Genomic DNA, 13700 nt, shown 5'->3' on the forward strand with positions numbered 1-13700 from the left:
ACAACTACAACATGACCTCCCAACTTCTATACTCAATATTCTGACTGATGAAGGACAAAGTACCAAAAGCCTTTTTGACCACCCTATCTACTTGCAACTTGACCTTCAAGGAACCAACCACATGTACTCCTAGATCCTGCTGCTCTACAACTGTACCCAGAGGCCCACCATTTACTGTGTAGGTTCTGCCCTATAAACCAAGTATTGTTCTGAAAGGTACTTGTTGTTCCATTACATGGGTGCTGGTGGAGCACCAAATGTAACCCAGCTGCTTGTGCAGTTAATTTTTCAAGTTGTCATATTAATTAACTACATAGTTACTTGGGGTGGTGTAGTCAAAATACTTTACAATAGAACCTTATTTACCCCAGGAGGGAACTTGATCTGCCAACAGTCATAAAACACAATACATGAAACATTAAATTAAAGTGACGAGTGGAAAGGACTGGGTATGTGCAAAGACTGGGGGAGGAGGGAAGAGAGCAGACAACCTACCCCTCGACAGAAGGGAGAGGAGTTGTAGTTTGATAGCTACATGGAAAAAGGATCCCCTGTGGTGCTCTGTACTGCATCTTGGTGGAACAAATCTGTTGCTGAAGGTACTCCTCAGGTTGACCACCCTCCCCTCCAAGACCACCTCTACACCCAGGACAGAGCCAGCCTTCCAGATGAGCTTGTTGATCCTGTTGTCGTCCTTGTCCTTCGCCATACTTCCCCTGCACACAACAGCGAAGATGGCACTGGCTACCACCAATTGGTAGAACTGCAGCATCTTACTGCAGATGTTGAATGAGCATGCCTTTGTTTGAACATGCAATTAATAAAACCCTAGAAAACATGATGTTGTCAAAGGGCAGATGTAATAACCAGCTACACAGTGTTGGCCCGTACACTAGCTGATGGAATGATGAGGTTGCCACAATATATTGATGGGCACTCTTTCCTCCTTATTACAGACTTCTTTATAATGGATTTTAGTTATAGCAGACAAAATTTGTTGTAATCAAAATGTCCATTTGTATTGGGAACAATGAAGTTTGTTGCTTCACGCAGAGCCCAATGGGTTATTGGAGCAAATCTTGTCTCCACGCATTGTGGAGTGGAGCATTGTTGTATTCTCATCCTATTCACAGTGTCTGCTCACTTTTGCTTTAAATTATCACTGCAGTGATTGACCACGGCTTCCACAGAGAGTGGTGGTGTAAAAAGAAAGCATGTTAGCCAGAATCTAGAACTAAAGATGGAATATTAGTTTTTACTAATAAAAATACTGGTTAAAGCCCAACCCACATAGAGAAAGGAATCACTAATTAAATAACTGGACGTAATGCTTTTGGCACTTCTAAAAGCCACGGAATGCAGACTACTTATAGATTAGTCGTGAACTATACAAAGTAGCATTACCAGAGCAGTATGCTTTCAATTTTGTGGGCTTCATAATTCAAGAATGCACAAATAAAAAAGTGTCCTTACTCAAATGTAATATACCAATTACTTGAAGTACAAACAGAATGTACAAAGATGCAGAAATGGAAATGGTCTTTCTGCTGTTTAGCCAAGTTCTTAAAAAACTATCTAACTACAGATTCATTTTTAAACTCCATCAGATAGGTTTGAATTATTTTGAGTATTAATATACTTGTCGTTCCTCGACAAGTCCTACAGTAAGATTGTTACACCTAAGGTACTGGAAGAGAGAAGGTCGGTGATGGTGAGAAAGGGAGGGAAGCATGGAATGCAAACGTCCCCTGGTGTTGTACCTCTTGTGAACAGGTTCACCCACTTAGAAGTTGTGGGGACGGAAGACGTTATTACACTGAGCGGCGGACTGGCTTGCGAAGCAAAAAGGGCTGTTGAGCCAAAACCAAAGGGGCCAACGTCAGGCAACACCATTGTAGTGGGAGACTCCATTGTGAGAGGTACAGACAAGGGTTTCTGCGGCAACAGACGGGATTCGAGGATGGTGTGCTGCCTTCCTGGTGCCAGGATCCAGGATGTCACGGACAGAGTGCAGAAAATCCTCAAGGGCGAAGGTGAACAGCCGGAAGTGGTAGTGCATGTCGGCACAAACGATGTCGGAAAGAAGGGGATGAATATTCTGCAGCGTGACTTTAGAGATCTCGGAAAAATGCTGAAAAGCAGGACCTCCAGGGTTGTTATCTCCACTTTGCTTCCAGTTCCCCGTGCTGGTGAGAGCAGGAACAGGGAGATACGGGACCCGAATGTGTGGCTGAGGAACTGGTGCACGGGGCAGGGATTTAGATTCTTAGATCACTGGGATCTGTTTTGGAGTAAGGGGGAACTGTACAAAAGGGACGGATTGCATCTTAACAGGTGGGGGACCAGCATTCTGGCAGGCAGGTTTGCCACTGCTACACGGGTGGTTTTAAACTGAATAAGGGGGGTGTGGTGTCAAATGGGATAGTCGAGGATGGAGTTAAAGGGAAAGGGTTTCTTAAATGTGTGAGCGGAGAGACAGAGGGGTGTAAAATGAGGGTAGAAGCAATAGGTAGAAAGGTGAAAAGTAAAATTGGCAGGCAGACAAATCCAGGGCAAAAATCAAAAAGGGCCACTTTTCAACATACAGTAATTGTGTAAGAGGTAAGATTGTTGTAAAAACAAGCCCGAAGGCTTTGTGTCTCAATGCAAGGAGCATTCGTAATAAGGTGGATGAGTTGAATGTGCAGATAGCTATTAATGACTATGATATAGTTGGGATCACGGAGACATGGCTCCAGGGTGACCAAGGCTGGGAGCTGAACATCCAGGGATATTCAATATTCAGGAGGGATAGACAGAAAGGAAAAGGAGGTGGGGTTGCATTGCTGGTTAGAGAGGAGATTAACACAATAGAAAGGAAGGACATTAGCTTGGAGGATGTGGAATCGGTATGGGTAGAGCTACGAAACACGAAGGGGCAGAAAATGCTAGTGGGAGTTGTGTACAGGCCACCTAACAGTAGTAGCGGAGTTGGGTATGGTATCAAACAGGAAATTAGAAATGTGTGCAACAAAGGTAAAACAGTTATAATGGGCGACTTCAATCTACATATAGATTGGGTGAATCAAATTGGCAAGGGTGCTGAGGAAGAGGATTTCTTGGAATGTATGGGGGATAGTTTTCTAAACCAACATGTAGAGGAACCAACGAGAGAGCAGGCTATTCTAGACTGGGTATTGAGTAATGAGGAAGGGTTAGTTAGCAGTCTTGTTGTGCATGGCCCCTTGCGCAAGCATCAGTATCAGTATATCTTTATTGTTATTTCCTGAGTACTCACATACCCAGAGGAAACAAAAAAACGTTGCTCAACCAGTGTCCATTCAGTGTGCAATACAAATAACAACAAGAAAATAGAAATAAAAATACATATATCATGAACAAATTAAATTAAACACTCTACTCTCTACTAAACATCAACAGGCGTTCCGATCGACAGCTGCTGCAGTGTGTCCAGGTTGGTGGTTGGTGCGCGATACTTTGGCAGGGGGCTAAGTCCGTTTACCAGTCTTATAGCCTGCGGTAAGAAGCTGAGGAGCATCCTGTTGGTTTTGCAGCTAATGCTCCTGTACCTCTTCCCAGATGGCAGGATGGAGAATATGTGATGCGATGGGTGGTAGGGGTCTTTGATGATGGAGATGGCTCTGTTGATACATCTCTTCCTGTATATGTCCAGCAGGAAAGGGAGTGGAGCACCAATAATCCTGCTGGCGGTCTTCACAATCCTGTCAAGTTGGTGCCGTTCGTACGCCTTGCAGCTCCCGAACCAGGAAGTGATGCCGTTGGTTAATGTGCTCTCGACTGTCCCCCTATAAAAAGTTCGCAGATGTGTAGTGGGGAGACCTGCTTTACGTAGTCTTCGTAGAGGGTGTAGTCGCTGCTGGGCTCTCTTGACCAGTGCTGTGTTGTTGGTTGTGGACATCAGGTCATCTGACAGGTGGAGTTCTAGGAACTTCACGCTGCTGACCCTTTCCACATCAGCTCCATCGATGTGCAGAGGTGTATGGTGTTGTTTTCCCGCCCTCCTGAAGTCAACCACCATCTCCTTAGTTTTTCCCACGTTGAGAATGAGGTTGTGGGATTTGCACCATCCTGTGAGCAGCTCCACCTCCATCCTGTATGCCAACTCATCATTGTCACTGATGAGACCCACCACTGTTGTGTCATCAGCGAACTTGTTGATGAAGTTGTTATTGAGTCTAGCAGTACCCAAACCAGAGTGACCATAAGTCAAGTCAAGTTTATTTGTCACATACGAGATGTGCAGTGAAATGAAAGTGGCAATGCTCGCGGACTTTTGTGCAAAAGACAAACAACAAAACAACCAAATAAATTATAAACACAATCATAACACACATATTCTTTTACATAATAAATAATGGAAGGAAAAAAGTTCAGTAGAGTTAGTCCCTGGTGAGATAGGCGTTTACAGTCCGAATTGCCTCTGGGAAGAAACTCCTTCTCAACCTCTCCATTCTCACCGCATGGCAACAGAGGCGTTTGCTTGACCGTAGCAGCTGGAACAGTCCGTTGCAGGGGTGGAAGGGGTCTCCCATGATTTTATTTGCTCTGGAGTTGCACCTCCTGTTGTATAGTTCCTGCAGGGGGGTGAGTGAAGTTCCCATAGTGTGTTCGGCTGAACGCACTACTCTCTGCAGAGCCTTCTTGTCCTTGGCAGAGCAATTCCCAAACCAGATGGTAATGTTCCAGGACAAGATGCTTTCCACCGCCGCTGCGTAGAAGCACTGGAGGACCCTCGGAGACACTCTGAATTTCCTCAATTGCCTGAGGTGGTAAAGGCGCTACCTTGCCTTACTCACGAGTGCTGAGGCGTGTGATGCCCATGTCATATCCCCAGAGATGTGGACTCCCAGATATTTAAAAAAGTTCACCCTATCCACAGGATCCCCATTTATCCTCAATGGAGTGTACGTCCTCGGATGATGTGCCCTCCTAAAGTCCATGATCAGCTCCTTTGTTTTTTTGATGTTCAAGAGGAGGCTGTTATCCTGGCACCAGAGTGCTAGATCAGCCACCTCCTCCCGGTAGGCCTTCTCATCGTTGTCTGAGATCAGGCCCACCACCACAGTGTCATCAGCAAACTTAATTATTGAATTGGAGCTGAATCTAGCCACACAGTCTATAAGATTTGGTTGATATGTAATATGGTTGAGTTCTTCATTAGGATGGAGAGTGACAGTGTTAATTCAGAAACAAGGGTTCTGAACTTAAAGAAAGGTAACTTTCTGGGTATGAGACGCAAATTGGCCAAGACTGGCAATTGATTCTTAAAGGGTTGACAGTGGATATGCAATGGAAGGCATTTTAAGACTGCATGGATGAACTACAACAATTGTTCATCCCAGTTTGGCAAAATAATAAATCGGGGAAGGTAGTGCATTCGTGGATAACAAGGGAAATCAGGGATAGTATCAAAACAAAAGATGAAGCATACAGAAAAAGCAGCCTACCAGAGGACTGGGAGAAATTCAGAGTAGAGCAGAGGAGGACAAAGGGCTTAATTATGAAAGAAAACTGGCAGGGAACATAAAAACTGACTGCAAAAGTTTTTATAGATATATGAAGAGAAAAAGATTAGTTAAAACTGTCGGTCACTTGCAGTCAGAAACAAGTGAATTGATCATGGGGAACAAGGACATGGCAGACCCAATTGAATAACCACTTTGGTTCCGTCTTCACTAAGGAAGACATAAATAATCTGCCGGAAATAGCCGGGGACCAGGGGTCAAATGAGATGGAGGAACTGAAGAAGTAGCCCCAGAAATAGTGGATGCATTAGTGATAATTTTTCAAACTGTTTAGATTCTGGAGTAGTTCCTGAGGATTGGAGGGTAGCTAATGTAACCCCACTTTTTAAAAAGGGAGGGAGAGAGAAAACGGGGAATTACAGACCAGTTAGTCTAACGTCGGTAGTGGGGAAACTGCTAGAGTCAGTTATTAAAGATGAGATAGCAGCACATTTGGAAAGTGGTGAAATCATTGGACAAAGTCAGCATGGATTTATGAAAGGTAAATCATGTCTGACAAATCTTATAGAATTTTTTGAGGATGTAATTAGCAGAGTGGATAAGGGAGAACCAGTGGATGTGTTATATCTGGACTTTCAGAAGGCTTTCAATAAGGTCCCACATAAGAGATTAGTATACAAACTTAAAGCACATGGTATTGAGGGTTCAGTATTGATGTGGATAAAGAACTGGCTGGCAGACAAGAAGCAAAGGGTAGGAGTAAATGGGTCCTTTTCAGAATGGCAGGCAGTGACTAGTGGGGTACCACAAGGCTCAATGCTGGGACCCCAGCTATTTACAATATATATTAATGATTTGGACGAGGGAATTGAATGCAACATCTCCAAGTCTGCGGATTACACGAAGCTGGGGGGCAGTGTTAGCTGTGAGGAGGATGCTAGGAGGCTGCAAGGTGACTTGGATAGGCTGGGTGAGTAGGCAAATGCATGGCAGATGCAGTATAATGCGGATAAATGTGAGGTTATCCACTTTGGTGGCAAAAACAGGTAAGTAGACTATTATCTGAATGGTGGCCGATTAGGAAAGAGGGAGATGCAACAAGACCTCAATGTCATGGTACACCAGTTATTGAAAGTAGGCATGCAGGTGCAGCAGGCAGTGAAGAAAGCGAATGGTATGTTAGCATTCATAGCAAAAGGATTTGAGTATAGGAGCAGGGAGGTTCTACTGCAGTTGTACAGGGTCTTGGTGAGACCACACCTGGAGTACTGCGTACAGTTTTGGTCTCCTAATTTGAGGAAAGACATTCGTGCCATAGAGGGAGTACAGAGAAGGTTCACCAGAGGGGTTGGACAGGCTAGATGCAGGAAGATTGTTCCCGATGTTGGGGAAGTCCAGAACAAGGGGTCACAGTTTAAGGATAAGGGAGAAATCCTTTAGTGACCGAGATGAGAAAAACATTTTTCACACAAGAGTGGTGAATCTCTGGAATTCTGCCACAGAAGGTAGTTGAGGCCAGCTCTATACAGTAATGGTCAATGACTATTGTTTGTTAGAGGATGGGAGCATACAAGCTGTGGAATACAAAGTATATTTTATTATGATAACAGGGCAAAACCTTGTTCATGGATCTGAGCAAATTATATACTGCTTATGTGTACATGGGCACATCAGTTTGCATTCTGAAAGTCATTGGTTTCCAGGATAGACAGCATTGAACTGAGTGAACCTTTACATAGATGTGTAACTACAGATCTCAGACCAACAAGGACTTGCACATCCTTGAATCACTCTGCTCTTCAGAAGAGAACATCTGCAGGAGCAGATTTTGAGAGTCGTTACATCACTTTAATTGTATTCTGTACTGTATATTCTAATTTACTGTATATTCACATGTAGCACTTTGAAATGCCATAAAGTTTACACATTTGCCTTTAGCACTAATGGAGTTGTGGTCCATTTTGCATCAAACCCACATTGAGAGATGGCTTCCCGAACTACAACAGAGCACCAGGTTAAACATACACAACAAATGTTCATCTCCTGGAAGACATTCATCTTGCCAACATCATGCTGATGTGATAACCAAATTCCAGTATATTTTCCATTTTACAGGTGACAGAAATTAAAATCTATTTCCCAGCTAAATAGATGTGGCAAGTCTAAAATCACTATCCCCAGAGCACCGATACCTCTTCACCAAGTCCAGCATATAATAATGGCCACTACGGATAACATTTTTCAGCACAGTGAATAATTTTGTCAACCTTTATCCACCGATCATGAAATTGATTCTGTTCCAATTTCAAACTTAGTTCCCATAATAAGTGTCCAATATACAAATCTACAATACATTTAATCAGTGGCTGAGGATACTGTAAAAATCAGCAGGATTGCATTTTGGTTGACAAAATGTTGGGAGACAAAAGATGTTGAACAATATATAGCATTTATTTTTTGTACAACATTTCAAGGGAAAATCTGGAGATTTTACATTTTACACAAAGGACTTTATAGAATGGAATTAATCTTGACAATTTATCAAGAAATGTCACGAAAAATCCAGTTGATTTAACTTCTCCTGTCAAGTTCATTGCTGAAGGGAAAAACAGTGCAAGAGGCAAGAAAATTGGCAATTTCTCCCCTCATCCACCTCCAAACTTTTGAGTAAAAATATATTTTCCCCCTTAATATTAAAGTAACCTACTTTTTTTTTAGCAAACAAAAACAATAGAAAAATATTTCAGTGATTATTGAGTTTGTTTTAATCATTCTGTATACCATTTTATATTTTACTTCAGCAAGTCCTTAAATCCAAAGCAGACAGAGGGGGTCACAATTTAAAGTCACGTTCCAAACCATCCCACAATCACATTATATGGACGAGAAAAATTTAAGAGAAATCGGCAACCAGTCATCAGAAATAATGTTAAAGCAGACAAGAAGCTTTTTTTCAAATGGAACACAGTATTGATGATAGTAGGTTAATCACCAGCTCTCCAAAGAGGTCCATGCTCTCGGAGGGATAAAATCCAAAGGGCTGGTACTGGGCTTGGACAGAAACCCCAAGTTATAAGTATCGGCAAATGTTATGAAGGTATATAAAGTAATATTAGTTGGATAAAAGTAGCAATTTGGATGATAATCAGCTGACATTAATCAGGATGTTCCAGGCTCTGCAAAAAGTTTTAGAAAACTGAAGGTAGTGAACATTGCTGGATTAAGGGAACAAATAAAGGTGGGCACAGAGAATAAATAGACAGCAAGTAAACAAGTTGGACATTTGAGAAATCTGAAGAGCCATCATCCACATGCAAAATAAAAATATTAACCTCAGGACTTATAACAGGTAACCAAGTCACACTTTGGACACAGTACAGCTTTCAAATGTACTCCAATAGTTAAACTTCTGGACTAATAATTGAGAGACAAGGGTTCACCCATCATGACAGCTTTGTGAATTTAATCAGAATCATCTGCTTGAAGCTAAACATAGGAAAGCTGGATTCTTCAGGCATTGAATCAGCTTCTAAAGTTTGGCTCCACTATCAGATGCAGATCTAAATGTGTTTAAATAACCAGATGATTCATTTATCAAACAGTGGTGTGGATTTATATTCAGATGAATCTACGAAGACTTGGTACAATATATTAATGTACAAAAAAGTCCTGCATCTGAACTGATTGGGCAATGTATTTGCCAAGGGATAAAATAGCAGTCGGGAAAATATTCATGCTTTTGAGGCAGCAAATACTCATTCTGTTCAGATCAAATATGTTTAAACATTCAAAATGCAGGTTCCATGATGAAACAACGGTGCAAAACCCCCCCAACAATTTGAAAAGAGGCGTCAAGGGATATCATGAAGACTTTGGAAAAGGGATAGGCATTCAAATTGGCAACATTGCCACTTAAAACTCAAGTCCAAGGTTGCCCGAAGAGATCAAAGACTAGTTAGAGTACTTCATGAACCTCAAGAGACCATGGTCATTTAGAAGTGCTTCATATCCTAATTCACAGTGGTGGGGGGTGGGGGGGGGGGGGAAGGAGAAAAAGCAAACAAGCTTTTTTCTTAGTTAAGATAAGCAAAATGCTCTTCCTTATGCCAGTTTGTGTTGCATTATCAAAGGCTGTACAAATAACAAACATTAAAACAAACAGTAAAACTACATGCTTAGTCATTACATTGAATTTCCTACACTGGCAATACTTTTGCCATTAGAGAGAAAAGGGCAAAAAAAAACCAATGAGGTGTGCAATGGGTTGAAGTTCCGAATCAAATAGTCGCCTCCAGAAATTTATTCTTAAATTTGTAAAGGGCCTGTCCCACTGACGCGACCTTTACAGGCGACTGCCGGCACCAGTCGTAGGTTGCCGAAATTTTCAACATGTTGAAAATTCAGTGGTGACCAGAAAGACGCTACGACTCTTTGGAGACCTCTCAGGACCATACAGGCGACCCTGTCAACATGTTGTGGGTGAACTCTCACAACCATAGGAAACCTCTCATGACCATACAGCCTATGGTCGTGAGAGGTCTCCAAAGAGTCCTAGCGTCTTTCTGGTCGCCGCTGAATTTTCAACATGTTGAAAATTTCGCCGACCTATGACGGGTGCCGGCAGTCGCCTGTAAAGGTCGCATAAGTGGGACAGGCTCTTTAGGTGCCTATATGTAACCAGGTACAAGTTTAAACTTTCCAACCTTCAATGTGAAGGAGAATTTCTTCCAAGAGGACCATGAGGCTTTGTGTTCATACACTTAGAAAAATACAGTGCCACAATCATGTTTTTGAAAACAATACAAAAGATTGTTAATTTTGGCTATTTAAAAACACTGCTCCTAAGGGCAGATTGTTAGTTAGAAATAGACTTCTGCAGGTTCTCCCCAAAACCCATCCCTCTCCTAAAATCTAAGCAATTAAACAATCTAAACAATCAAAATAAGAGAACAGTCACCCTAGCGGAAGAAAGAATCAAATGTTCATTATGAACACCACTTCTGGATTGACAAGCAGAACATTTTAGAATATAAATTACCATGGAACAGCACAGCATAATGCTACACACAGCAGTTATGGATTCTCAGGACCTACTCCCAAAAAGGAACCTCTTGCAATCATTTACACAATGCTAGCAAGCTGATCGTAAAATGGGAGCTAGTGTTGTCGTTTGGTTCAGAAAGGATTTTGAAATTTGCCCTTCAAGAGATAAGAAATACAAAAAAAGTTAGTCCTTAAAACAAAGTTAATCGCCAGCCTATTTTTTGACCAAGTCTTCAGTTTATCGTTAAATTTAACTTGGTATTAGTGTCTTACCATTTAACATTGCCATTCACTGAACAAAAAGGCACTCACATTTTATATAAAGTGCAATGGGTTTCTTGCTAACACCCATTTTAGTCTATCACATACACTTGGCTCATTCACAGCCAATGTGACCACTGACAGATCTCCAAGTTCCCTACAACACCAACATGAACTACAGTAATATTCTCGGTCTATCTTCATTCACAGTGCATCTCGGTGATCTAGCTCTCCCCGTGTCTTTATTGTACCCCTAAGAATTGCTCAGTTCAAACCGAGCCCAGTTACCACAATTCCAGGATGCAGTTCAACACCACAGGAGCCAATATGAATTCTCATGTTGTACTTATTATCATCGATATTAGGAGCCACCCACCCACACATCAAGTGCAAGATGTGCTCAGCCACTAAACTATTTTTTGTTGTTGAGAATGTTCGTGCTGTAGGTGGAAGCAAAGGCAAACATTAATAGTTGGAAGTGAAATCGGTGGGGGAGAGCGATTTACAGATCCATGTTTTCATAAGTTTAATATGGAAATTGATGCATCTCTCCAGCAAACACTACAGAAAACCTAACTCTGTCACCAGTACGGAAGGCCTGTCTCAATCTTGCCCCAGCTGTGCCACTCGGGGACCAAGCCACTCGATGCCCGGGGGCTGCCATAGTGGCCGCATTCAATCAACGCCGTCTTCCCAGATAGTTTGGCCACAATTTCGCTCTTGATGACGGGGGCTTGGAGTCCGTCAGATTTCCACTCGACGTGAACTATGCGGTAGTTCTTGCCGTCGTTGTTGTCCCAGTATGTCTGCTCCCCGCTCTTGAAGGAGACACAGAACTCGATCTTCTCCTGCGGCGTCACGTAGGTGGGTAGGTCGATGGCGAACGAGAAGGTGTCGGTGTCGGAACAGCCATAAATATTGTTTACAAATGTACAGTCCACATCCTTATAACTCTTCCACGCGTCGAAGGAAATTCGGATCTGGACGGCTTTGTGGTAACTCAGATTCCTCACGACCACGGTGCCCGCGATGAACTTCTCCTGCAGAGTGCAGTTTTCCAGGCAGACCATGTTCTTCATTAGGCGGCTGCGGAACTCCAGGTAGTCGGCGGACGGCTGCGGGAAATCCAGCGCCAGCGGCTTGTAGTCGTCCGCCTCCAGCCCGCCGATCGTGTGGTCGAGGTCGGTCAGTTCGAACTGCAGCTCGGCGAGAGAGTCGTCAAACTCGGAGAAGAGGTGAACGGCTGTGAGGGCGAAACCTTTGTCGTCTGCAAACACCACGGTTTTCTTCCTCTTGCCCCGGGCGTGGTGAGCCCAGGCGTCGTTGCACGACTCGGCGGCCGCTGCCCTGGCGCTGATGCACGGCCGTAGCGGCTTGAGTCTACTGCTGCCGCCGCCACCACCGCCGTTCAGTCCCCTGCAGCCTTCGTACGGCCCGAGGAAATTCCTCATGGGCGGCGAGTGCGCCAGGCAGAGTCTCAAGGCTAAATCAACTGGCATAATAGACACAGGTGGGTGCGATCTGTTGTCCAGAATGTGGTAAAACCTGAAAATGCCAAGTTCAACATGATCAACATTTAAAAAAAAATCAAAAGTTTAAAATGCAACTGTGACTTCACAATATATTTTTTAAATTAATGTATTGTGGTTGTTTAAAATATGTTATTTATGATGTTTATAAGTGATATACTAAGATTTTATATGTGCGTTATGTTATTTTTTAATATGCAATACATTTGTATGTAATGTTGCACCTTGTCTGGACCTTGCGTCCGAAATAAAGTTATTATTATTAATATTATTACTGAGCCAATCACTCAATGGATAACACGCTTGGCTTGAGTTCTAGTGGGAAAGACCATCACTTTCATGCAACATAAATAACGCAACATTAAAAAGTATATATATTATTACCAGCTATTTGAACACGCGTGATTTTTGTGCAGGACATAAATACACTGCTCGTGGAATTCAGTATGCGGGGAGAGAAAGAGGCAATGTTTCGGGTCGGAACCATATTTTCCAAGCACGGTTATCTTGCTAGGAATTGGAATACTTATGTCCTTGAAGAGGCGCAGTTAAAACTTTAAAAGCAAACGTTACAACAAACATTCCCTCGAAGTGTTGGGCGCGGCGAAATATTTTAGTACGTTTGGTACATACAGGCTCATAAACAAAGCAGACAAAGCTCAAGCGAACTTGCCGACGATAAAGTGGTTAATTATAGAGGCAGCACATACCACGATCAGCCCCAAGCTACTTCCCATTGACCAGGGGAGACGAGTATCGCAAGCAACAAAAAAAATGGCTAGCAATTCCGAGGCAAGTCGAAATCGCCGAATTTAAAATTTTAGTGGCCAGTCTGAAGAAGGGTCTCGACCAGAAACGTCGCCCGTTCCTTCTCTCCAGAGATGTTGCCTGTCCCGCTGAGTTACCCCAGCTTTTTGTGTGTCTATTTTTGGTTTAAACCAGCATCTGTAGTTCCTTGCTACACATTAAAACGTAATGGCTTTCTACCTACCGTCACCGCGAAATCCTGTTGAAATAACATATATCGTGCTTGACCGGTTATAAATATGTAGGAAGGAACTTACAGATGCCGGTTTACATTGAAGATAGATTCACAAAGTGCTGGGGGTAACTCAGCGGGACAGGCAGCTTCCCCATTCCCTCCCTGCAGAGATGCAGCTTGTCCCGCTGAGTTAGCCCAGTACTTTGTGCCTATGTTCGGTGATAGGAGTGCGGGAACAATGAGAGGCGCTGTTACCTGGTGCAGTTCATCGGCGTAGTTTAGTTAGGAGAGGTTCAGGAATGCAGAGATCATTACGGAGTAACAACAACTGAAGCACGCGTGTCGGCGGTGCATGTCCACCTAGAGTCACTCGGCTGTGTCTTTGCCCCCGCCGCCTCT

The 13700-nt window shown here is 43.1% G+C and overlaps 1 protein-coding gene across 1 annotated transcript; it reads right to left on the reverse strand.

Annotated features, from left to right (window-relative positions):
• Positions 1-7916: 7916 nt before the first annotated feature.
• Positions 7917-13700, reverse strand: ppp1r3cb (protein phosphatase 1, regulatory subunit 3Cb). The gene is made up of 2 exons (XM_055646581.1): positions 13557-13700; positions 7917-12335 (listed from the first exon to the last, which is right to left on the reverse strand). The coding sequence occupies exons 1-2, from the start codon at positions 13568-13570 to the stop codon at positions 11372-11374; spliced, it is 978 nt and encodes a 325-aa protein (XP_055502556.1). The 5' UTR covers positions 13571-13700; the 3' UTR covers positions 7917-11371.

This window comes from Leucoraja erinacea, chromosome 15, assembly GCF_028641065.1.
Source record: "Leucoraja erinacea ecotype New England chromosome 15, Leri_hhj_1, whole genome shotgun sequence".
Taxonomy (NCBI): domain Eukaryota; kingdom Metazoa; phylum Chordata; class Chondrichthyes; order Rajiformes; family Rajidae; genus Leucoraja; species Leucoraja erinaceus.